The sequence below is a fragment of the Podarcis muralis genome, chromosome 1 (assembly GCF_964188315.1).
Source record: "Podarcis muralis chromosome 1, rPodMur119.hap1.1, whole genome shotgun sequence".
NCBI lineage: Eukaryota > Metazoa > Chordata > Lepidosauria > Squamata > Lacertidae > Podarcis > Podarcis muralis.
The window spans coordinates 7,778,328-7,802,692 of record NC_135655.1 but is presented as its reverse complement, the minus strand read 5'-3'; the positions used below and the strand labels follow the sequence as shown (position 1 = coordinate 7,802,692).

At 44.2% G+C, this 24,365-nt stretch overlaps 1 protein-coding gene and 1 long non-coding RNA gene across 5 annotated transcripts in view; one reads left to right on the top strand and one right to left on the bottom strand.

Annotated features, from left to right (window-relative positions):
* The window catches only part of ARID4A (AT-rich interaction domain 4A), a 62,757-nt gene extending 49,462 nt beyond the window's left edge, over positions 1–13,295 (bottom strand). Inside the window, exons 1-6 of one of the 4 annotated variants that reach the window (XM_028731729.2) lie at positions 12,932–13,295; positions 11,766–11,972; positions 11,439–11,508; positions 9,635–9,745; positions 7,746–7,811; positions 6,787–6,877 (exon numbers count right to left, since the gene is read on the bottom strand). In XM_028731729.2, the coding sequence (XP_028587562.2) occupies positions 6,787–6,877; positions 7,746–7,811; positions 9,635–9,745; positions 11,439–11,444 (274 nt within the window). In that variant the 5' untranslated portion in view covers positions 11,445–11,508; positions 11,766–11,972; positions 12,932–13,295. The remainder of the gene's footprint in view (positions 1–6,786; positions 6,878–7,745; positions 7,812–9,634; positions 9,746–11,438; positions 11,509–11,765; positions 11,973–12,931) is intronic. The other 3 variants (XM_077919577.1, XM_028731649.2, XM_028731810.2) reach the window with 3 other exon arrangements.
* A 437-nt stretch (positions 13,296–13,732) lies between these two features.
* On the top strand, positions 13,733–21,170 carry LOC144325745 (uncharacterized). The gene is made up of 4 exons (XR_013390939.1): positions 13,733–14,008; positions 16,729–17,004; positions 19,587–19,659; positions 20,909–21,170. It is a non-coding gene; the product is annotated as an uncharacterized LOC144325745 (long non-coding RNA).
* Positions 21,171–24,365: the final 3,195 nt, after the last annotated feature.

The following is a 24,365-nucleotide window of genomic DNA, read 5'->3' as shown; positions in this document are numbered from 1 at the left end:
CAACAAAAAATACAGAATTGGAACACTTAGTTCTTCGAATATATGACTTTTAGATTTTTTAAAAAAATTAAGGTTTGGTTCTTTTTATGAATTAGAATAGTAAAGGATGAATGATGAGAAATACTGCCATTTCCTGAGTCAGACATATATGGAAAAAGCAACAGATCTAATCCTTTATCAGAAAGGATTTGAAATGGGGAGAGCCATTCCTTTGATCACGGCTCCCGTTGCTGGCTGTTTCTTTATGTGGGGTCCACACTGAGCAATGAGGAAAGGAAGAGGTGCTGGACCACTGGCTATCTGAATATGTGAATCTGGAGTCACTTCACACTTGGTCCCTCTATGTGCAGTTTATGGGCGACAGTGTTCCATGCCACACACAGAACACAACATGCAGGGCCTGTTCCCTTGATCTGCCCATTACTACTAGAGACAGGTCACATGCCTGGGCTATTTTCAAACGTTACGCTTTGAGGAGAGGCAAGGACTGCACATATACAGCAGGGGTCATGTGTGTAGTAAAAACTGCTTCCGCACAGCCCTCCTTGTGCTGCAAGGAACTACAGGGTAGGAACCCATCACTCTTCTACTGCATCAGTTTTCCCTATTCCAGCCAGCACTCCAGAGACACTGCAGTAGAGAAAAGGAGTGCTTTCCAATGGTGTTTAATCCACTTCTGTTTTAAAAAGGAAGTTCTACTTCTATCGGACATAGTGAAATCAAGCGACAGAAATTTAGTAATTTAGCATTATGTCACAGATATAGTATCTTCCACCCAATTAAATGTACCAGTCTCACTGGTACTGCGAAGAGGGTGTTCAAGCATCTGGTTCAAGCATTTTATTAAAAAAAACACCGCACTTCCATTGTATCACCACCCACTCTTTCCTCCCAGCTAAGTATTCCTTGCTGTTCTAAATCTCCTTCCTTTTTAATCTACTTCACATGCAGCCTACTTCAAATTAAAGCCTCCCTGAGCATGACCTTTTCAATACACTTAACTGTTCTTAAAAGAGTACATTGTCAAGGAGCCATGAAAATTAAAGATTCCTAGAAGAACAACTGACAAGAGCTCAGCGCCGCTGTTTTGCTCTCTTATTAACTGCTAGTGCAGATCCAGCAGAATCCGGCCATATTTTTCCCACCAAAAAACACACATCAAAGATAGTAAATGCTACTCTGCTTCCAGGCTGCATCTTTACAATTTGCAAAGCACTTCATACCTATACACCTGTAAGCCAGCTCAGTAGCATCGCCATTTCTACAACATTTCCCGTACTGAAACATGCAAAATGGAAAGTGCAACAAAACACAGGAGAACAAGAAATGAGAGAACCGAATAAGCATTCTTATTAAACTTAATTGGTCCCCTTGTTTAGAAGTTTTATGATTCGAGCAAGAGTGGACAACGTAGTCCTCAACTACAATTCCCATCATCCCTGACCACTGACCATGCTGGCTAGGGCTAATAATAAATAATAATAATAATAATAATAATAATAATAATAATAATAATAATAATTTATACCCCGCCCATCTGGCTGGGTTTCCCCAGCCACTCTGGGCGGCTTCCAACCGAATATTAAAAACAACACAGCATCAGACATTAAAAATTCCCTAAACAGGGCCGCCTTCAGTTGTCTTTTAAAAGTAAAATACCGTATTTTTCGCTCTATAAGACGCACCAGACCATAAGACGCACCTAGTTTTTGGAGGATGAAAACAAGAATTTTTTCCCCCTGAATCTCAGAAGCCAGAACAAGAAGAGGGAGGATCGCTGCACAGCGAAAGCAGCGTTCTCTCTTGCTGTTCTGGCTTCTGGGATAGTTGCGCACACACATTTCCCCTTACTTTTTAGGAGGGAAAAAGTGAGTCTTATAGAGCAAAAAATACGGTAGTTGTTTATTGCCTTGACATCTGCTGGGAGGGCGTTCCACGGGACAGGTGCCACTACCAAGAAGGCCCTCTGCCTGGTTCCCCGTAACCTAACTTCTTGCAGCGAGGGAACAGTCAGAATGCCCTCGACGCTGGGCCTCAGTGATGGGAGCTAGTGCCCAAGGACACCTGGAGGGCACCAAGTTGGCAAGCCCTGAGATCTCAAAAGGACATTTTATTCTTATCACCATTTCTATACTGTACCACCAAGGCGCTCAAGGCTGTATAAAAGCACCCCCCATGGCACAAAACACACACAAAACCAAACAAACCCTCACACAATGACACACAAAATCCCCGCAGCAATGCTTTAAAGTAAGCTAGTCCAGTGTTTCCCAACCTTGGGCCTCCAGCTGTTTTTGGATTACAACCCCCATCATCCCAAGCTAGCAAGACCAGTGGTCAGGGATGATGGGAATTGTAGTTCAAAAACAGTTGGAGGCCCAAGGTTGGGAAACACTGAGCTAGTCTAAGAGACAGCAACTTGATCATAGTTAACATAGTTAGCTTTACGGTTAAGCGGGGTTTTAAACACAAATCTCCCTATTCCCAATTCAGCCTTCTAACCACTACAACACTCTGGTTTATGTGTGACAATTAGGGGACATGGGTACACATTTCAGAAAAATGTTGAGTACACTCCTGACTACAACTATCAGTCCCATATAACAGATGATGAGACTGAGAGGCTGAGGGGACACCTTTCATGTTCATGGTTGAGGGAAGAACTGAATTCAATCTCTTCGAGTCTGAATCTGTTGCCTTCCAGAGGTTGTTGGGCTCCAGCTCCCATCTTTCCTGACCATTGGCCATTCTGGCTGGTGCTGATGCAAGTTGGGAGTCACCAACATCTGGGGGGGGGGGATGGACGACAGCTCCCCCCTTCCTCTCCCATAGCGCTCACTTCAGACAAGCATGCAGCTGTAGCCAGTTATGCCTTCTAACAATCAGCAACGATTTTCCCCAAAGGTTAAAAAGTTGGATACGGCAAATTCATGCTGCAGAGAGAGGAGAGCTCCAAAATTGAAGCCCACTAACACAACTACCTCCTTAACAAGGAAGAAACAATCCAATTGCCACAGAGAGTCTGAGGGCTAGTCTCTGGCAAAATTAAAAGACATTTATCAGTTTATGATAACACTGGTGCCCTGCTAACAACAGCTGGCTTAAATGCTGGCTCCAGCTACCTGCAGTTAACAAATGAAGGTTTGTTCTTAGTAAGGAACAAGCATTGCCTTCGCACCAGTCCAGTGTGAGGCAGGCCCAGAGGAGTTAACAGGGAAGGCCTAAGATTTTCTTTTCCTTTAACAGTGTTTGCAGACTGAGAAAAAAGCAATTGACACGAATCTGCAACATTGAGTTAAAGGTGCTTAAGGTGTCAATAGCTCACTCCATATTTTGTAGCTTTCCCCCATCCCTAACCATATGTAGTTTGACTGACTTATACTATGCAGCAGTTGCATCTGGTCAATACACTAACCCATGTTTTAAGGAAGGGTAAGCAAGATGGAGCCATCCGGGTGTTGTATGACTCCTAACTCCTCTCAGCCGCAGGCAGCGTGGCTCAAGGTCAGGGATTATAAGAGCTGTACCATCACATCTGGAAGGCACTATGTTGGCTACCCGTATTTTGAGAGATAGCAGCTTAAATTTCCATTCAGTTACTGTATAGAACTCCTTTCTGTCTGTCAGCAATCAGGAGACCTGTCAAATCTTTGACCAGTGGTCCTTATGCCTTTTATTCTCTCTTTCAATAATAAAGAAATATGAACTGCTTGCCTTCCTATCTGTCTTCCATTTCGGAGATTTTGCCACCCAAGTGCTCACAAGCAGGGCATGAAGATGATCAATCACCCCTTATTTGGTATTTAAAGGTATATTGCTGCTGTCCATCTTGTAGTCATGAATTCCATTTGAACTATGTAAACGTTACTCCAAGTCAAGTGAGAGTGACCCAAATGTCAGCATCTCTTGCAGTGTGGAGGCTGGGCTGCGGCTAAAATAGAAAATTTAAGTTCCACAGATCTTGCAGCATTCATCTTTGGGCCACAGCCAATATTTTTTAGAACTTGCTTACCAGAAGGAATGATTCTGGCTTGGATCCTAAGTTAGCCTTTTCCCAACCTTCTAAAACAGGTTTTCGGAGAGTGCAAGAGATTGCAGGCAGAAATCGAGGAAAGTCTCCTCCCACTTCTGCCTGCAGAAGCATCACCTGAGCAGAACTCCACTCGGGGGAAGATCCCACCAGCCACAACAAACTCTGAGACACTGATTTCCCCTTGCATTCATGTGTCACCACAAAAAGGGTGCATTCATTCCTCAACGCTTTCCTTCGCATTTTCTTACTCTCACTACAAACCACCTTTGTTCAGGTGAAGACAATTATTCATTGAGGCATAAGGCTACAATTCTATCCACGTGTATTCCAGCTTAGGACAAGAACCTAGGTATCCACCTGGAAACCAGAGACCAGCTGTTAAATAGAGAAAATGCTGGTCTATTCAAGAAGCTGCTGGCCCTGCTCAATATGACAGCAAACATGGACCAGAGTGAAATCAACCAAACCAGAACCTTCATATTCCACATAAAGCAGTGTCAGTATCTGCTTAAAGGCACACACACAAGCTATTTCCAGAGGCAAGTAATATTTTAATGCATATCCCTGCAGCCGGGCAAAGTACAGATACACTTTCCTGGAGCTTTTGTAAAGGGGGACAAAAGCCAAACAATTTAACACATGAAACCCTGTGAAGTTTAGTTAATACATTAAGGCTTACCAAAACAAACTTTCCAGTTATAAGTCAATTTTCAATTCTTAATGCAGTGCTGGAAGCAGGAATTTGACTGCCACTACATTCTTGTCCTTGACACTTGCATGAAACAGCCCTAGAACACTTTTAAGCCATTCTTCCAGAGAATAATATTTACTCAAGAATTAAGTATGCAAAGGACTTGCAGAACTTCTTGAAAGAAGCAACTTACAAATAAGCCTTTGTTCAAATGGGATAAAGTTTGTTTAAAATCCATGCAGTTATCTCAACAACAATATGTCGGGCATTCTAAACTTACAAATCCTCCTTATTAAAAACAACATTACAACTTAATTTAAAGTCCAGTGACAAATATTTAAAATACTGTTATGTTTTATTTTACAAGACACTGTTAACAATTCTCAGGTGGCAGAGGGCAATATGAATAAGTAAAGTTATCCAATACCAGATCAGACCACGAACCCATCTAACTCAGTATGATCTACCATAACTGGCAGTAGTTCTCCAAAATCTTGGTCTCTTTGGCTGAGAAATGCTAGAGAAGGTATTTAGGGTCCCTGAAACAATTTCCAAGCTCCTGGGCCACAATTATCAGTCCAAAGGCACAGAAATGCAAACATGCCAAAACCAATTCTGCAATTTCTTTAAACTTTAGGAGTGATGCTCAGGGCAGCCAAAGGAATTATGTTTTCCAATATTTTGTTGCTATGTAAACACAATTACACTTGAAAAACACTGTCATACAGCAAACTGTTCTCAGCTTGTTAACTTATTTTAACACAGAAGTTAAAAGAAAATCCACTGCCTTGGCCTTTACCCCTTCCAGAAGCCTTGCTAGTGCCACACAAATTACTAGTCTCTCTGCTCATACATACATATGTTTATCATTTGTGACCTACAAGGGGGAATCCCAAAAGCAATCCTTAGCCCCAATGACAAGAAGGCAAATGACTATTTATGAGGCTAAGTACAGCCATATCAGGAAATACAAAACTCACAACAATCCATCGCTTCTCTTGTCTCTCCTATTCAAAAGTATGAAGGTACAGCCATTAAGTATGACACTAATGGAGGTGCTTAGTGTAGCTGGTAAAGATGAGCCCTAGGGAAGTAGTTTACACTTAACTTTTCTAAACTTGTGTGCTCACTTTATCCACATAGCCTGGTTTTTCCTAAGAGGCTGAGCTCCTAACTCAAAGCCTGGCATCCTCAGGCCAGGGGTGGGGAACCTGTAGCCCTCCAGATGTTGTTGGACAAACTCCCAACAACCCCAGCCAGCACAGCCAATTGTCGGGAATGATGGGAATAGTACTCTAGCAACATCTGGAGGACCAGAGGTTCTCCATCCCTTGCAAAACAGAGCTCCACATGAAGCATCCGTTGCTTAACCACACCATTTCAGTCTGCAGGCAGGATAAATCTAAAAATTGATAGTCTGGTACATTTCAGGGAGCTGTTTTTAGCATAATTGGGCATTTCTACAACGGACACACAAGTACAATCTGAAGTAGTACGGTCCATCTACCGATCATGGATTAACTCAACAACCCATCAGATACTTTTGATGTATCGCTTTTTAATGCTGAAGAGACCACTATGTAAGCAACATGGACCTTTTTTAGCCCAAGGGTCACATTCCCCTCTGGGCAACCTTATGGGAGCCACACAGCAGCGACAGGCAGAGCGGAGGCAATACTAGGTGCAGCAATAAATGTGTTTTTTTGCTTCTGCAGAGTTGGTTAGTGTCTTCACACTCACACATCCCTCTCTATCCAAGAAAGCAAGTATTACTATCACCATCAGAGTTCAAGGACACATTACAGCCAGGCAAAAGGACTCATGCAGGGCTGGTGAGGGGTGTGGCTTGAGGTATTTTAATTGGCTCCATGTCCCGTCCCCCCCAACTTCTAAATCATTGTTAAACATTTGGCAATATTCCTTCTATACAGACGCCCTATTTTATTGGGAAGTTTAAAAAGTCATGAGATCTGCTCAAAAACCGCTGTGCATCTGGGACAGAGAAGAAATTATGTGTATCTTAGTGCCAGTGAAATCTACTTTGGCACAGAAATCTACTTACCTACAGTATACCAGCTTGCATCTGTCAGTTTACTGACAGTGGCCTCTTGAAACGATCCATCAGACATCTTGGTTTCAACAGTTGCACCAACCTATAATGTTAGAAATCACATTCAGTTCCTCGTACAGATCAACACCCTAAATTTAAACCCAATAGTGCCTAAGTGTTCCTCAACCTTTTGACAACTAAGGCACTAGTTTTGCTCCCCTAGATTTGAATTTTACATGTACTTATTTTCGATTTGCTTTCAGAACGACAAGTCAGCACCCTGCATTTAAGTGTGGGATAGCTGCCTGTATACTTGCCTTCCTTTTGCCCATTCAGTCACAGTTAAGGGTGTGGTTCTTGCTGTGTGGGATTATCAGCTGCCGTGCAGGATGATACCACTGCTCATCAAGCAGCAGAGGGAATAATAGTTGTTTGCGGGCTTCCCACTTCACACAGAGAAATGGATGCACACTTTTTCCTTAGCAGAATTTGACTCTCCTCTCAGCAGTAAAGTCTTTCAAGACTAAAAAAGCTAATGCCCTTAGATGTTGCTTTTTATTTCAAAGGCACTTAAGTGCAAAGACTGTGGGACCTGGATGTGTTTCATTGTCAGCTGAATAGTCTGTACCATCATGGAACCAAGACTGAAAATTACCCCATGGAAGGCCAAGCTTTTGGACTCAGAAACTTTGTATCAAGTTTCTGAAGTGAGGAATGGTTACATAAACATTGCTCTGAAATATTCTACTTTATACAGTTTTCCTTTCGTAGATAATTTCTTCCTCCGTTTTTTGACTGAACTATTTGTATATCCTCACTTTAATATTTCGGTGGAAAAAAAATATGCCTGAATCTGAGAACTAAAGTCAAACAGGAATGCTGCTGTCATTTGTCTTACTCTGAATCAGGCATTTAAATGCACAGTTTTTTTTAATTTACTGATAACTTTTGAAGAAAACATTCACACATACCCTTAAAGGTCCTTTCACTTGGTCATCTTGCACCAACTGTGTTGAATTATCCTGTTTTAAGATCACCTGCATATTTTGAGAGGGATTTTAAAGAAAACGATTTTACTTGCAAAGAGGTTAAAAAATGCATGTCATTTATTGTGAGATTCAACATCAGCCCACTTGAGCAATGGACTTTCATGTGTGCACACACAAGGCTTTTATGCGCCAGTAGGTTGCTCCCTAAAGTATGCCCCAGCAGGTATGGGGACTTTCCAGATCCGACTGGGGGTGAGAGCAGAAGGGGAGAAAGTGCACATTGCTGTGACATCGGATCTCACCCTATATGCCAGCATGCAGAGTAGAACATTATTCTAAGTAAGATTTTTCAAACATGGAAGTTTGCTTTTATTAAAAGCATTCAAATAAAATGGTAGCACAACTATGGAAGAAATGGCAAGAAATTTAATTTCATGTTATCAACTGAGTATATGGTATTTGTCTGGTTGCCAAGTCAGGTCAATAACTGATCTGGGGATGGGGGATTCCAATGATGTTTCCTTAGTAAATCCATTTTTTACATACAGTGTAGTACATTGAAACTCTTGACACAAATCAAAGAACAACACGTTTTAGCTGACTGAGGTTTATGCCACAATAACAGGGCAAAGGGACACAGTTGGCGCTGTGGGTTAAACCACAGAGCCTAGGACTTGCTGATCGGAAGGTAGGCGGTTCGAATCCCCGTGACGGGGTGAGCTCCCGTTGCTCGGTCCCTGCTCCTGCCAACCTAGCAGTTCGAAAGCACGTCAAAGTGCAAGTAGATAAATTGGTACCGCTTTGGCGGGAAGGTAAACAGCTTTTCCGTGCGTTGCTCTGGTTCTCCAGAAGCGGCTTAGTCATGCTGGCCACATGACCCGGAAGCTGTACGCCGGCTCCCTCGGCCAATAAAGCAAGATGAGCGCCGCAACCCCAGAGTTGGTCACGACTGGACCTAATGGTCAGGGGTCCCTTTACCTTTACCTAACAGGACAATCATATACATTTTCACTCAAAAGGATGTCCCATTATGGTCACTGGGACTTGAAAGTGGGCACAAGACTGGAGTCTAAATCTGTGAGTCTTTTGAAAGGTGCCATGAGACTATTAATTGTGAGGCAAAATACCAACATGATCATGGCTTCACATGCAACTGATCCATTAACTCAGATCCATTAGAGATTTGCTTTCTCTTGTTCAATGACTGAGCAAATCACAATTCCTGCTACACCAGCAACTTAGCCATAAGTCTGTGTCTTTGATAACACAGCAGATTACACCAATTAGAAAGCTCTCTTAACGATCCAGCGACTGTAGACCCGTGCACTCCATTGCTAGAAGATACTCTTAATGGAAACACTTCAGAAACGAATGTATTTTTAAAGCTGAATTTCTTGATATCATACAGGTGAAGCCTATGAAGGGCTCGCCTTAATCCTTACCCATTTCAGCACTTACAAAAAAAGCCCCATCAAATTTATAGTAAGCGCAAATTGTTATTGATTTTTCTTTTTAAAAACAAAAACCCTGCTCTTCAGCAAAGATAGACTCCTAAAATGAACCTGGACACATCCAAGGAGAAATGCAGGTTATTCCTGATTCTCTCCTCGACCCCAATGCTGTAACACTTATTTGGACCAGAAGAGAGAAAACAAGTGGGGTTTCTTACTGCTGGAAAATAAATGATGCTACCTTACATTTGGGCAAGCTTTTTATTTCAGCAGGGTGTCCTATTGGGCTGGGCTTCCTTAGCAGCAGGATGTATGCACTTTCATGCAGAAGTTCCCCGGGTCTCTAGCTAAAAGTATCTAAGGAAATAGGTGATGTGAAAGACCTGTGGCTAATGCACTGGCATTAGTGCTCTCTCTTACCTTGACTTTCACCAGCCTTTTTACTGTCTTAATTTTTGCCTCGCAGAAGGCACCCCGGTATTTGGCACTGACATCAGTCCCAACTGTCAGGTAGGCAGGCTCATCTGCTGCCTGAAGAGAGAGCAAAAAATGGTCAAAGGGTGGAAGCATTCAAGCACACTTCTCAAGGTTCAGATGGCACAATTTTAAGCTTAATCGTAACAAAACCACGATGAAAAACTTTTAAGTCTCCAGGAAGTAACTGACAGACTAAGACCTGCCACTGGCAATCAGTGGAGTTGCATATACACACAGGTTTGCTCTGACCCAACAAGTCTTTAGAATCTATTGTGATTTATTTAGTTTATCCATTCAGAAAAAAACTCTAGTCACCAAAAAGAGAAATGACTTGGTTCTTGTGTTTTGCTTTTACTAAGATAGCATATAGATTAATCCAAATCTTTATACCATTTGTAATCTACTATTTGGACAGCAGCTTACAGTGACCAATACTTAACAGTACACACTGAAAACACTAAAAATAATCCTACAAGAATGTGTATTTCTGCAAGATGGATTGCATGCTCTGAAGTCTTTGAAGAAGTGCATGATACTCAAACATTGCAGTTGGAAACAAAAAAACTGACAGCTGCTGCTTCAGCCAATGGGTTTTAAGTCTTACTGGCCACAAGTGGTTTCTCAGGCAGACATACCAACAGTCAAACTTTTCGTTTCGGAATACATTTCTCATATACAGTTGAAAGAAAAAGAAACAAGCCCAATTGTTGTTTAATGAGGATAGAATGCAACACTAATTTTCCTTAGTTTTCTGTTCACTTTTTCCAAAAGCTGCACCCCCCAAAAAAAACAAGCACCTGGATACAGAACAGCAGAGGTTAACAAAGTTTTAACTGCTGATACAACACTGGATCATTTGCCAGCTTAACAGCCCATTTATTAGAAAATACTTTAACAGCACATTTCAACAGGGTAGTTCCCAGGTAAGTGTGCATTAGATTGCAGCCTTAGTCCAACAATTAGGACTTAATTCATTAGAAAATAAGTATAAGGCAGTGTCTTATGTACTTTCACTTTGATCAACTTTGACCATACTTCTGTTCAATGAATTAGCATCACTGAATAGTGACCTTTTTAATGACAAGTAATAACTAACGAACAAGTAGCACTGAATGGTGATGTTTTTAACAGCAAGTAATAACTAGCGAACAATCTTACAACCCAGCAAATGAGTGGGCAGGGATACAATTTCACTTCTCATTCCCAATACACCGTAGTGGAAAACAGCAATTTCAACTTTTCAGAGAAACATTTGAAACACAATGTAAGCAAGAATTTTAGCACTGATATTACTGATATATAAGTTCTTGAATGTAAAGAACCAGAAGAGGAATGCCTCATTTCTTTCCAGAGCTGGAAAGTAGCTTCCCAGTGAGTACACATAAGTAAAACAAAGGTCTCAACTTCAATTTCCAGCATCAGGAAGCATGAAACAGAAATGACCTCTGCCTGAGATAGTGGACAGCCAGTACTAGCCTAGATGAATCAATAATTTGACCTGGTATGAGGCAGCATCCTATTTTATGCTATTGTATTTCTATACTGTAATATTAAATTGTTCACTGGGTTTGCAGACAGGTTTAGCAAAAGGCAAGCTCCCTTAGCAGTGGCATATGAACCATATTTCACTAAATATGTATTCAACAGAATGATGTACTTTTAACATTGAAGGAAAATAATACACAATCATTGGCAGGATAGAAAACTGAAGAGAAGGGAAAACTGAGAAGTTGAGAAACAGATTTACCTTCATCTTTGAAGGTTATTTGAGGGATTCCAGCTCAAACGTTTTCTTTTTACCACAGTTGAAGAAAAATCTAGAAAACAAGGAGAAAATGGTAATATTCATACATGTAAATATAAAATAGTGACAGAAGTCAAGAGCAAGAAATTAAACTGTGAAGTCAGTGGTCAATTATGAAAACACAATCCTCTCCTTAGTGTACACAACGCAGAACTTCTGCATCTGTAGAACACTCACTCCAGGCCTCATACTGACAAGGAGAAGGAAAGTGCTGAAAAGTAGTAAGTGGGCAATTTGGAGTTCTGGTTGAGAAGTAGCTGATGCTGCTACCTTCTCTCTATTTCAGCTCCCTCTTGCTCATCTCTGTGTCCCCCGTCAGTAACTGTCATCCATCCTTTTCTCTTCAGCCTGTCAAGAAAAGAAACTCTAAGGCCACGGAGAAGACATTCACTTAAAGGAAGCAAGAGGATGATCAAGAAACAGGAGCAATCCCAAGAAGCCAGGATCTTCAGCCCCCCTCTCTTAGCTTTCTTAAATCTGAAAAGACAGACAAGAAGATATCTGAAGGTAAAAATGCTGCCTGGCAAAGGGGAGGCTGACAGGCCAGTCAAATGCAGACACACCCTCCATTTACGACTTCCAGCTTGATCCTCTGCATGTTTACTCAAAAGTATGTACTCAAGTGGGACTTGCACCCAAGGGTGCACAGGGCTGCGGCGAGTTGTCGGCAACATCCCCTCGACCGCTTAGCAAAGCCACTCTTTTGCTTTTCCTGGCTGGAAAGCACCTCAGACCTTCTTCCCCCACCCCCTGCACTTAGTTCCCACTCCGATTCACATCCAGGCCTCGCTCGAAACAAGCCCCATTCCTTTTAAACGCACTTCCCCATATGCCGAAGCCCTCCTCCTTCCGCCCCCAAAACAAAATTCGTGCTGTGTTTTGGGAAACGCTTCTCGACTCCGAAAGGAAACACATCCCCCCCCCCTTTCCCACCCACCCGATTAAAAAAAAATTCACCCCTCTTCTAGGCCTTGGCCTCTGTGAACCCCCCTCGCCTCCCGGCCCACCCCGGCCGCCCCCCAAGACACAAGCCCCTCGGACCCCCAACCAAGGCGATGGCAAGAACCCCTCCAACCCCCCCCCCTCCGAGGAAGGCCGAGGCAACTGAGGAAGGGCTTTCCTTCTGAGGGGGGAGAAGGGAAAAGAGAAGTAATGGGGAGGAGGCCCGCCCCGAGCTGAAGGGGGCCTCGTCCAGATGTGGCGGGGAAAGAGAGCCTGCTCAAAGTGTGGCAAGAGGAAGGAGGACTTGGCCGGTGTGTTGTGAGGGGAAGGAGGCAGAAGGCGGCAGCGCTTCTCCGCCTCCCCGGTCAGGCGGAGGAGGAGGATCCCGCCCGGGCCTCCCGCACCCTCCGGAGGGGATCCCGAGTTCCAGCGCAGGGGTCCCCTGCCTTCCCTCCAAGCCCGGCCAGGCCCCCTCAGCCCCGCCACCAACTCACCGCCGACCAGGATCCGGCGGCGGCGGCTGCCCCGTTTCCTTCCTCCGGTGTAAGACGTGGGCGCGTCTCCGCCGTCCGACCCCGAGCAGGGAAGAAGCGGCGGCGGCTGAGGCGGCGAAGGACGACGACGACGACGACGGAGCGAGCGGCGGCAGCGGGGAGGGAGGGAGGGAGGTGGGGAAGGAGGACGGGCCTGTGGTCTCGCGCCTCGGCTCCGCCTCTTCCCCGCCCCCGGCAGCCCGGGCTGCCTCTGGCTCGCGCGCTCTGGCTCCCTGACGGGCTGCTGCTGCTGCCTTGCGCGGCTCAACACCCAAATAACAAGCTGTTGAGCAGGATCTGCGCGGCGCGGCCTCCCATTGGCTCCTCCCCTCGCGGGGCCCCCTCCCCGCCCGTGACGCTCGAGGGGGCGCTCTGCCCCGCCCTGATCGGGCGCCGCGCGTAGCTCCCGCCTTTCATTGGACTGCGGAAGGGCAGCTCTCCGCGACGCGATTGGGCGGCCGCTTTCCTCCGCCCCCGCCTTCTTCTTCTTCGTTTCCCCGCCCCTCCACCATCATCAAAGACTTTTCATTGGTCCAAACCGAGGAAGGGCGAAGCGCCGTTGGACGGACGGGGGCTTAAAAAAGGAGTTAAGTCAAAGTTTCCACCCGCCCCGCCTCCCTGGGCTGAGAAGGGGAAGCGAGCGAGAGGCCTGCAGGGGCCGGATGTGAAGCGCCGCGAGGCGATTGGAGGAGGACTTGGCGGGGCAGGAATCTGAGGAGCGGGTGGGCGGGGCGAGGGAAAATGAGGAGGAGGAATGGCGAGAGGTGATTGGCTGCCCGCGCCTGTCTCATGGAAACGGAAAGGTGGAGGGCGGGGCCAACAGAAGCTTGCGGAGGCGGCGAAGGGAAAGCCGAGTCCTAACGCGCATGCGTCCTCCGGCCGTCAGGGTTTCATTATTTTTTTCCTCCCCATCGCCTTCGCCCGGCGCCATTTTGTGCGCTCTTCAGTCACGTCTCGGTCCCATTTCGTTGAGAGGGCTGGAGGTGAAGGGGTGCTGAGGAGCGGCTCCGGCGGAGGCCTGAGGTAAACGAAGCCGAGGTAGGTGTGGGTGCGGTGAGGCCTTTTAATGTGTGTGGCGGGGGAGAATGCGACCTCCCTCCGTTGGCTTAAAAACGGTCGTATTTTGTGTGGAGAACGTCGAGGGGCGAGGAGGGCCGCGAACCCCGCGACCGTTACCGCGGAAAACTGCCTCAACGGGCCGAGGTAAACGTAGCGGGGCGGGGCTGCGGACCGGAAGCCGAGTGTGACGTCAGGAGTTGCGCAGCCGCCAATAAGTGGGCGGGGCTTCCTCTTCCGGGTTTCCCTCCTCGCTCTTCCTTTTGATAGACCAGGGGAGTGAAGTTTACCCCCGCGAAGATCTGGGACGCAGCATATTTTTTCCCCACCCTCGTATTTCTTGAAAGTGCTTAATGGCTGTACCTTCCTCGTGAAAAGGCCCTTGTCGTAGCCCTTCTATAACGCTTTCAATTTTTGTTGCTCCAGTAGCTACCTGCAAACGCCCGACCATCCCGCAGCGCCGCAGGAGCACTTTTTATGGAGAGGGATGTGCATTTGTGGATCAGGGGCGCCGTCCTGAGATCCTCCCAGAGATCTGCGCATAAAGCAGCTGGGCCCTGCTCCATTGTGCTTAAACCCCCGCTGGCTGTTAGCTTACGCTCCGCAATCCATGTATGTCTGCACCTTTCAACCTAGAATAGTAATTCTGTTGTCTGATGAAGAGGGGCTCTAGCCCACAAAAAGCTTCGGCTGTTGCCTTTATTCAACTGTGCAGAACTAAAACTTTTTCTATTAAAAGACTAGCTAGACTTCCTCTTCAGGATTAATGTTGTGTATTAGCTTTAATAGCACTCTCCTATTCATGTTTACTCATAAGTATGTGTGGAGCCGAAAAATTGTCCCAAGCAAAGGACTACTCTCAAGTCTAAATGCTGTATGCTTCTCTCTCCCTGCCATCCCATACAAAGGGCATCCTTTTAAAAAAAAAATCCCAGACATCCTCGGGTTTTTTTTAAATCATAAGTCGTTTATGGTAGTCTGAACAGAAGATCTGCAAAAGTCCTCCCACTTTGTTGTCAAAAGGACAATTCTTTATAAACGTGAAGAAGAATTAGGAATTTTGTGCTGTCCATCAACTTGCTAAGGGATGAAAAGAAGGTAGCTTCACAAGAGTGCTTTTTTGTAATCAGTAGAGTGGAAACTTCTGCCATGATTATGAGTAGACCTTTTTACTGAGGATTACAAGAGAATAAAATAAAATTTCACGAGGGCCTTGCAAATACTAACTCTTGTCTTAGGATTCTTAAATCACTCCAGCCCATCTTTTATGTGCTTGTACGCTTTGCACTCCAGATGTCCTTATGAATTCACTGGTTGTTCAGGATGGTAATTATAGAACTAGGGGCAGTGTTCGAAACTCCCAATGTTCTAGGCACATTTTGCGACAGAATTTCATAATCGCAAGCAGGTTCTGAGCTCTGGGCACAGTATTGTGCCTAAAATTTCAGATTAAAACTTTGTATTTCCAGCAGTTTGAACTCCATCTTGTACCCCCCTTTCAAGAAGCACTTGTTTGATATTTGCAGGGGGAAGTATGCCGGCACCTCCTTCACAGTATTTAAATTGTTTCAGTTAAGAAGGATTTGCATATTTGCAAACAACAGAATTTTACACCAGTTTTCAAATCAACACAAAATTGAACGGTTGTGACATTTACAGAGCATGAGGTAGATATTCATCATGCTTTAGGCCGCATAGTCATCTTGTCATCTGTGACACACAAGTTGGAATGGGGTGGGGAGAGGATGTCCTTCCTCCTTTGTAATTTATCTTAATTTTGCCACCTGTGGCTAACTTGCTAGGTTTTCCATCTGCAGGTTGGATACAGAAAATACAGGACTGTTCATGAGAATTTTAAGCAGGGCTCCACAAATTATTGCTGGCCTTAGTAGTGAGCTATTTGTATTGGCCACTGGCTCCTCTCCTACACAGAATCCTCTGGCACACATGGGGAAGAGCTGGGTCAGCTTTTCACTTACCCTGGTCTTTCAATACACTAGGAAATAGCAAGAGAGATGCTTGCTATATCTTCTAAATGAGGTACTAAAAGAGGCAGGCTCCTTTGTGTGTTGCAGAGAACTTGGAGAGAGAGAGAGTAGTCTCTCTTTCCAATCTGTTATGAAGAAAGAGCCCTCCCCTCGGGTTGCCTGCAAATCATGCAATAATTTGAGAAATGAGGTACTGTATCTTGCTTTGTCCAGGACACCTAGGAATTGCCAGAAAGAGAGACCATTAGTAACTGCTGGTCACGCCTGACTGTATTTATGGATGCTTGCACTTAACTACCCAGGACAGTGGTTTTCAAACAGTAGGGCAGTCTCCCTTTAGCACGTGGAAAGAGAATTCAAAGTCAAAAAGAGATAGAACCTTAAGCCATGTAGAACCTTCCTCTCTAGCAGGCTAAGACATGATGGGCTGAACACCCCAGCATAAAATCTTCATTGATTCATACTGAGTTTAAGTGGATGAGTGAGCGGCCACCTAATTTGGCAGGAACTTCTCCCCTTTTCTGAAACTGTTACCTTGTTGGAATAGTGTCCCACATGCAAAGACCTTTGCGTGCCATGAGCAGAGTGTTGGTTCTGATTTGACAAGGGGGATAATAGGACAGAATTGATTGAGAAGGGGGTGACAAGCTCATACTGAGCTGGAGCCTATAATCTCTTGCACAAAATGCTGACACTTTGTATCTCTTATTCCAGCAGCAATTTCTTTCTCTGAAACTTAACCCAATGAGGCATCAGAGGGACGCGTTCAGCATGGTGATGACAAATAAACTTGGAGCACCTTGCAAAGGACCCTGTGGTGCCAAAAGCCATGGGGTGGAGGATGCTGCTGCCGTTGTGAAGCTGGGCTATCTAGCTCAAGAGGAAGATAATCCGCACGGAACATAGGATGAGTGGGACAGCTGTGCGAGGGCAGCTGCACTTCATATGTTGATGCCGGAGACAAGATGGCTGTAAACTACGTCTGAGACGGTGGGTCTTAACACTGGCTCTGAATAGTTGATCCCGACACACACAGTACAGTGTATATTTTGCATTGTAATTGCAGTTGGGAGAGGAAACACAGCTGCACTGTGGGTAGACCGAATACTCCAGCCATAGACGTTGCCTGCTAGTAGACTGCTATTATTAAAGTGATCCTGCTAGGGTGATGGGTGGGAAATGGGTGTGAACTTCAATCCTTACAGAATATGAAAATAATAAAGACCAAACTATCACAAGATTGGGACGTGGGTGGTGCTGTGGGTTAAACCACAGAGCCTAGGACTTGCCGATCAGAAGGTTGGCGGTTCGAATCCCGACGGGGTGAGCTCCTGTTGCTCTGTCCCTGCTCCTGCCAACCTAACAGTTCGAAAGCACGTCAAAGTGCAGGTAGATAAATAGGTACTTCTCCGGTAGGAAGGTAAACGGCGTTTCCGTGCACTGCTCTGGTTTGCCAGAAGCGGCTTAGTCATGCTTGCCACATAACCCGGAAGCCAATAAAGCAAGATGAGCGCCGCAACCCTAGAGTCGGTCACGACTGGACCTAATGGTCAGGGGTCCCTTTACCTTTTTTATCACAAGATTATTCTGTGTCTTTGCAAAATAAACTTGGCCATATACAGATATTGTGATGATGACTATTAACTATGTTTCACATAGCAAATTAGTACTTCATATCGTAGCTCACATGCTGTCCTTTATGTGGTGAATGCTGTTTAATGTCTCTGTTGGGAGACCTAGTTCTTATGCTTTTGGTTTTGTTACGCATGAGCTGTTAAGCAATTAGGGCTTGACTTAGTGAGGTTATTTGTTCTAGCATGTATCTGAATAGGTCTTCATAAACCTGGGAACCAGGAAGGGAAGGAAATGGATGTAGCTGAATTTTTATTTTCCTTTTCTCTTTTGCCTTTTGTCCCAGTTCTTAAATGAAACAAGGTGTGAGTGTCTGATTTTATTTTAGGGAGGGGGAAGCTAGCTGGGTTGTACACTTCAAAGGAAGTAATTATCCTTAGAAGCTCAGATGTTCAACTTGGGCAGTTGCCACTAGGTTTATTAGAAAGAAACCTTGGACATTGTACTAACTCACAGAGTTTGTGGTACAGAAAGTGGCTACAGCTGAATACACAAATCCATGCTATTAACATATGTGTAAAGGTCGGTCTTTTTTTTAAGAAACTCAGTGAACACAATGGGAGGAATGAATGGCTTGGTTCACATGTTGGGTTGAATTTTTGTTTGATGTTATGTGAATGAGGCTTGAGCTTGTGTGCTGCCCCCTCCCCTTGCAGGCTTTGATTTCAACCTCCTTATGTCAAACCTTGATTTACAGTTACATTCAGGCCGGCAAACTAGTAGATGTGCTTTCCCTCGTATTCAAACCACAATGCCTGAGAGCCCAAGAATCTCTCACAATGCAAAAGCATTAACTGCTGTTGTGTTAGAGGTGAGCCAATTCAATGTGAATCAGCTCCCATGCTGCATTTCATCACAAGACTGCTTTTATTATCATAGATTGAAGGTAATATCAAGGAGTAGGCTACAGTTCTTGCTGCTTTGTGGCACAAAAATATATTGGGAAAGGCTGCTAAGACTTCATAGAGTAACACTTTTAATCTGCAAAACTTGAGTGTGTCCCACTGTGTGCTAAGGTGAGAAGGAAGCAGCTGAATACATTCCTGTTGCCTGCACACTCCACCATTGCCGCCTGCCTTTTTTCCTGCTGTCTGCTCACTGCTTTTCTTCTGCCCATAAGAGCTACTAACAATGATGTTTCCAAAGAAAGGAAAAGCAGTTCAGCTTTATAGCAGCTGCTAACTATTTTTTGTCATGCCAGGCTCTCCATGGCTACTTGAGAAGGAGATGAACACTGAATAGAGAATCCTGGAAAAGCTGTGGGTGTTCTTCCAGTTACTGATCTGGCTTAATTGGGCATTAACAGTTTTTAGAAACTTGCAAGTGTAATTTGATCAGATACCTGCTTTTAAAATGCATTTTAAAACTAATACATCATAAATAATTTACATGCTGCTGTGAATGTTTGGATTATGATAATGTCAAAGGTATAATACTTGTTCTAGCCTGAGCATTCCACCCCTGGGAAAACAATCTGTCTTGCAAAAAGTGATTCAGGCGCCTTCCTCCTGTTTTCCCCCAGGTTCTGGTCTCTCAATTGCTGCTGCCTCTCCAGAGCAGTACTCTAGCTCCATAAAGCCACAACTAGAAGAAAACTTTATATTACCAGTTGATGCCCTTTAATGCTGAAAGCAATAATGTGCACATTGATAATAGAATTGTAGAGAAGGGACCACGAGGATCATCTAGCCGAACCCTGTAAGGCAGGGATCTAAGATTAAGAGCCTCACACTCTACCGACTGAGCTATGAGGGTCTAGACTGGTAATGACAGCAGTATAGAGAAGGAATAGGCACTGTCAGCTGGAGCATTTTACTATAATTTATTGAACCAGGCAACTTAGAATACAGATATTGCCATTGTGCAGAAGTGTTGGAGCCTAGGGGGGGGGGAAACAGCCAGGCTTTCTAGAAATGTAACTTCTTTTTGCTATTTGCCAGGTGCCTTTCAAGTTGCTTACCATCCCGTTCCAGGAAATCAGTGCTTTGTTTAATCACCAAGCCATCTGGAAAGGTAAGACAGTTTCTCAATATTTGCTAGCTATGTAGTGTGAAGGTTTTTCCCTCCTCTTAATTTTCATGTTGCCTTCTGTGCTTTGTTGTTGTCAGAATTGCATAATCATATATGGTGATAGTGAACTCATTCTCCAGGTGCTAATCCTTATGGAGCTAGTCCAGCCACAAGTAAAATCCAATCATAGGCATCCCAGTGTGTTTTTCCTCCGTAAAGCTCTGCCTGTGTAGAATAAAGACACTTATTCTTCCATCTTCACCGCAAGTAGCAGCAAATGAAAATGCAGCTAGACTGATTTTCATTGCTGGTTTTTTGTTTTGTTTTTTGCTTGTTGGCTGAAACTGGTCTGCTCACCTGGCTTCCTGCTTTCATTGTTGGAGTCTAAGGAAGCAGTTTTCTATGTGTGGTAATAAGCTTTAGCATTGTAGAATGGTCTTTGTAAGGAGGTCCCTGGATGCCTGTCAGTGGAATGGATAGCTAAGAGCCTGGTCAGGCAAAGTTGCTAATATTTTTCTGCTTAAATGAGAAACCAGGCATTTTGCACAGAAAAAGAATGCAATCTCAGAAGTAGTTCTGCATAGGGTGATTTAAGTTTGGTTGACATACTTCTGGAGGGATGTGGCTGCTTAAACCCATGCTGCTTGGGAAACACTTAAAAATACCGCATTGTATAGCTTTGTCTACTGCCTTGGTTCAGGTGATTCCTTCCTACACTCATAGCTATACAGGACAACCACCAATGGGGATTTGGGGGCGGGGGGCAGAAGGGCAGAGAAAAGTTATGACAGCTGGTTTTGCTCATATAGCTGTTTGATCTGTAGCTGTCTACTTGGGTATTAGTATGTAAAATATGCAATTTGCTAGTTTTCACCTCCCTGGATATAATTACTATTTTAGGATGACAACTTGTTTCACCTTGATGTTACAAGTCAATATAGCCTTTATTCTTTTTAACTTTAAGATTACAAATAGTAATGGTGTATTGCAGAAGCAAATGTTTACTTTTGGCTTCCACCCAAGCTCAGTAACTCTTTTCTGTATTCTAAGCTTATGCATTCTATTATGTGCAAATAATTCCTTTAATTGTATGGTGTTAGCTATGTACTCTTTGATTTCTCTCTCTCTAAAGGTGACAGGTTTTTTTATTTTATTTGTCCCTTGTGTGCTTTGCCTCTTCCCCTTGGATGAGAACATATAGCTTTCCCCAATATTTGTATGTTTGTGTCATTTTAATCTTTTCCTTCAACAGAATTGTGACCATGAACGTAGAGATCCCTGCAGAAAATACTTCCCAAGGCACAGAACGGTGTGAGCTTGTGTGTATGGCCGGAACCATAATGAAACATCAGCTATCTTGCTTGTGGGATTCAGTACATTTGTGTTGACTGCTTATAATCTGTTCTGAGTCATCTTCGCTAAGCAGAGAACTTTCATTGTATCTGACAAAATGTCTCAAGATGAACAGATACTTTAAACACTGATTTATGGAATAAAAGCATATTTTATGATTACATTTGGCATATTTTGTTTACCTTGCACTAGCTAGGAGCCTGGACAAACATGCTTTGTGGATGTTTTAAGACTCTCTTCTAAGGGTTGTGCATTTGGGTCCTAGTGTGAGCACCACAGCTTCTTCTGGTCTTGGTTGCGACTAAGGAGCAGTTTATGGATAAACGAGAGTAGCCATTGAAAGGAGACTAATTGCCTGCTGTGCATGTAGAACACCCCTAGCTCCCAATATAAAACCTGTGCATTGCATCTTAAGTCCTAATAAGAGTGTTCTGTCTTGCCTGTTTTACTCGCTGAAGGGCCACTATTGGTAGTACTTGCACCTCTTAATTTAGGAGAACTAGAGCTCATTTTTTTAATGAGACCTTGGGTCTCCAGCTGTTTTTGGACTACAGTTCCCATCCCTGACCACTGGTCCTGCAAGCTAGGAATGATGGGAGTTGCAGTCCAAAACCAGTTGGAGACCCAAGTTTGGGAAACGCTGGTCTAGACCATCGTTCACTGGCCCTGCTCAGCTTTTGCCTGTTTGGAAGGTATCACTGAATTGTGCTGATGCTGCTTATTGCCTGGCTGTGTGTGAATCTGAAGAATATAGTCTACTCTACAAAATTAAAAGTCCCATCTATTGCTGTGACTATTTTACTGCTGATCTCTACTACCGGCATGTGACTCCTGCACTTGAGTGAATGTGGGCTCTTGGGGTGAAGGTTCCCCATTCACAGAGGTAGGAGAAGCTTGCCCTACATTAGTAAAGAGGTTTCTCATACCTGCTGGATTGCACCTACCAACTCCTCTCCTTTACAACATATTACGTACAAATTATCCTTAAGTGGCTTTGTGCTGTGAATCACACAGTGCTGGTTTGCATGTGTTTGCTTCCTGCTTAGTCACACTAATTTATGACGTAAGCAGGGCTGTGGTTTGGGGATGCCATGACTGACATGAGAAAGTGGAAACATGGTCTTGAGTACAGCACTGTAAATACACTGAGAAACTTAAGGAACAGGAAGTAGTAGTGAGTCAAGTGACACTGCCACTGGTCAGCTGAACTATCATTAATAAATATTGTGTGGTTCAGTATCTTCCCAGTAGGAAGCTGCAATCAGGATTCTACCATAAATTCATAGAAGTATGATAACACTTAATTGGTAAAAATGTTTCCTTTCACCTTACTTTTTTTATCAATAGATGTAGGAAAGTAGTCAAAAATATCCCACCACTGGCATCTCCTTCAAAACTAGTGCTCATTCAAGAACTTGAATACTAAATTAAAAGGTAAAGGTAAAGGTACCCCTGCCCGTACGGGCCAGTCTTGACAGACTCTAGGGTTGTGCGCCCATCTCACTCAAGAGGCCGGGGGCCAGCGCTGTCCGGAGACACTTCCGGGTCACGTGGCCAGCGTGACATCGCTGCTCTGGGGAGCCAGAGCCGCACACGGAAACGCCGTTTACCTTCCCGCTAGTAAGCGGTCCCTATTTATCTACTTGCACCCGGGAGTGCTTTCGAACTGCTAGGATGGCAGGCGCTGGGACCGAACAATGGGAGCGCACCCCGCCGCGGGGATTCGAATCGCCGACCTTTCGATCGGCAAGCCCAAGGCGCTGAGGCTTTTACCCACAGCGCCACCTGCGTCCCAAATACTAAATTATTCAACACTAAACAGGATCATGTAAGAAATGCTCCAGTCCATGTACTGATTTGTGTAAATGGTGGCAGAAAGCTGCTGTGGGAGAGGGGAATGTTAAAATAATCCTGTTATTCACAGGGGCAGCTGAGTACACAAGTTGGCTTTGACTGTAGACAAAGTAGATAGAAGAACATTAGGAGATACTTAGCATCCCATGCCCACTTATGGCCTCAAAGGCATGTGGCTGGCTGCTGGACCACCTGCATCTATGGCCGGTCTAAGCAATTGGCTAAGTATCTGAAATATTCATGAATGCCAAGATTGTCACAAAATAGTGAGCAAGCTTTTGTATTTTGTGCAGATGTTAATCAAAAGTGGGTGAGTGGGTGAAATGGTGGCTTAATGTGCTGACTATGGGCTGAAAACAACTTTCTGGACAGGAAATGCTAGGCTCCTCCCAAATTTGCCCTGGAGGGTTCTCAGGTAAAAAATTTTTTTTTTTTCATACAAGCATCCTTGTGTAAGCATTGCCACCTAAACAAGTGCAATAAATTGGAAAGTTAAGTAGTTTTTGAACAACAGCAATCTCATCGGAGCACAAAGTTCTGGTTTCTCTCTTAAGAATCCGGTGTGAAAATCTCACTGTAAAATCATAGCATTTTCCAGCCACTGCAAAAATTAGTTGAAAGTGATCACCACACTAAAGCACAGCACTACACAAAATACTGCAACAATTTTCTTCTCCCAACTAGGGCTCAGATTATGTTTTCACAACCACCACTCTGTTACATGAAGCCACAAATCAATATCCAACAGCATTAGTCAGATCCCTTCTATTCAAGCATGACCAAGCTTCAGGCTCACTATTTGCCCTCAAGCCATCCCACCTGCTGAATTGGAAGAGGAAAGATAAAGCTTGAGTGTGACATCTTACTATATAGCAAGTGTGGCTTTTCAGACAGATACATATTGTTCATGCTTTATACAAGCTTTTTACAAACTGCATGAGTACTTGCAATCTCACAGCAGCAGTAATCATATTTACTATAATCCAATCCAGACAACAGGAAAACTGGACTGCTAGGTAGGGAGGTTGAATAATAAACTTGTCCAGTTGTAGGATACAGCCGATGTTCTTTGTATGACCAGGAATCTGGGCTGCTACCTTCTGACAGAAGGGAGCAGGTTTTTTACCATTTCTTTAAGGCCTGGATTCAATAGGGCTGGGGAGTGTAGTTCTCTTAGTAGTGGGTGGAATCTAGCATGCTACATCAGGGTGCTCAATGTGATTTTAAACTTTTTTCCTTCAACAACATACTTTCTCCACACCATCACCCATGCAACCACCAATTTGCTTTTGGAAATTTCAAACGGGTTTGCTAGGTAGCACTGAAGAGGGGAAAGACAGTTGTGGCATTTCAAGACAAGCTGCAAGTCCTCATCAGTGCACAAAGTTTCTTTGGCTCCTAGCCAGGTATATCTTCCTATTTTCATTACGTTTCTCCATCAAGCCCTTGCTCTCATTGTACAGTTACCCTGTCCTAGCCTTTGAACAAATAATTGATACTGA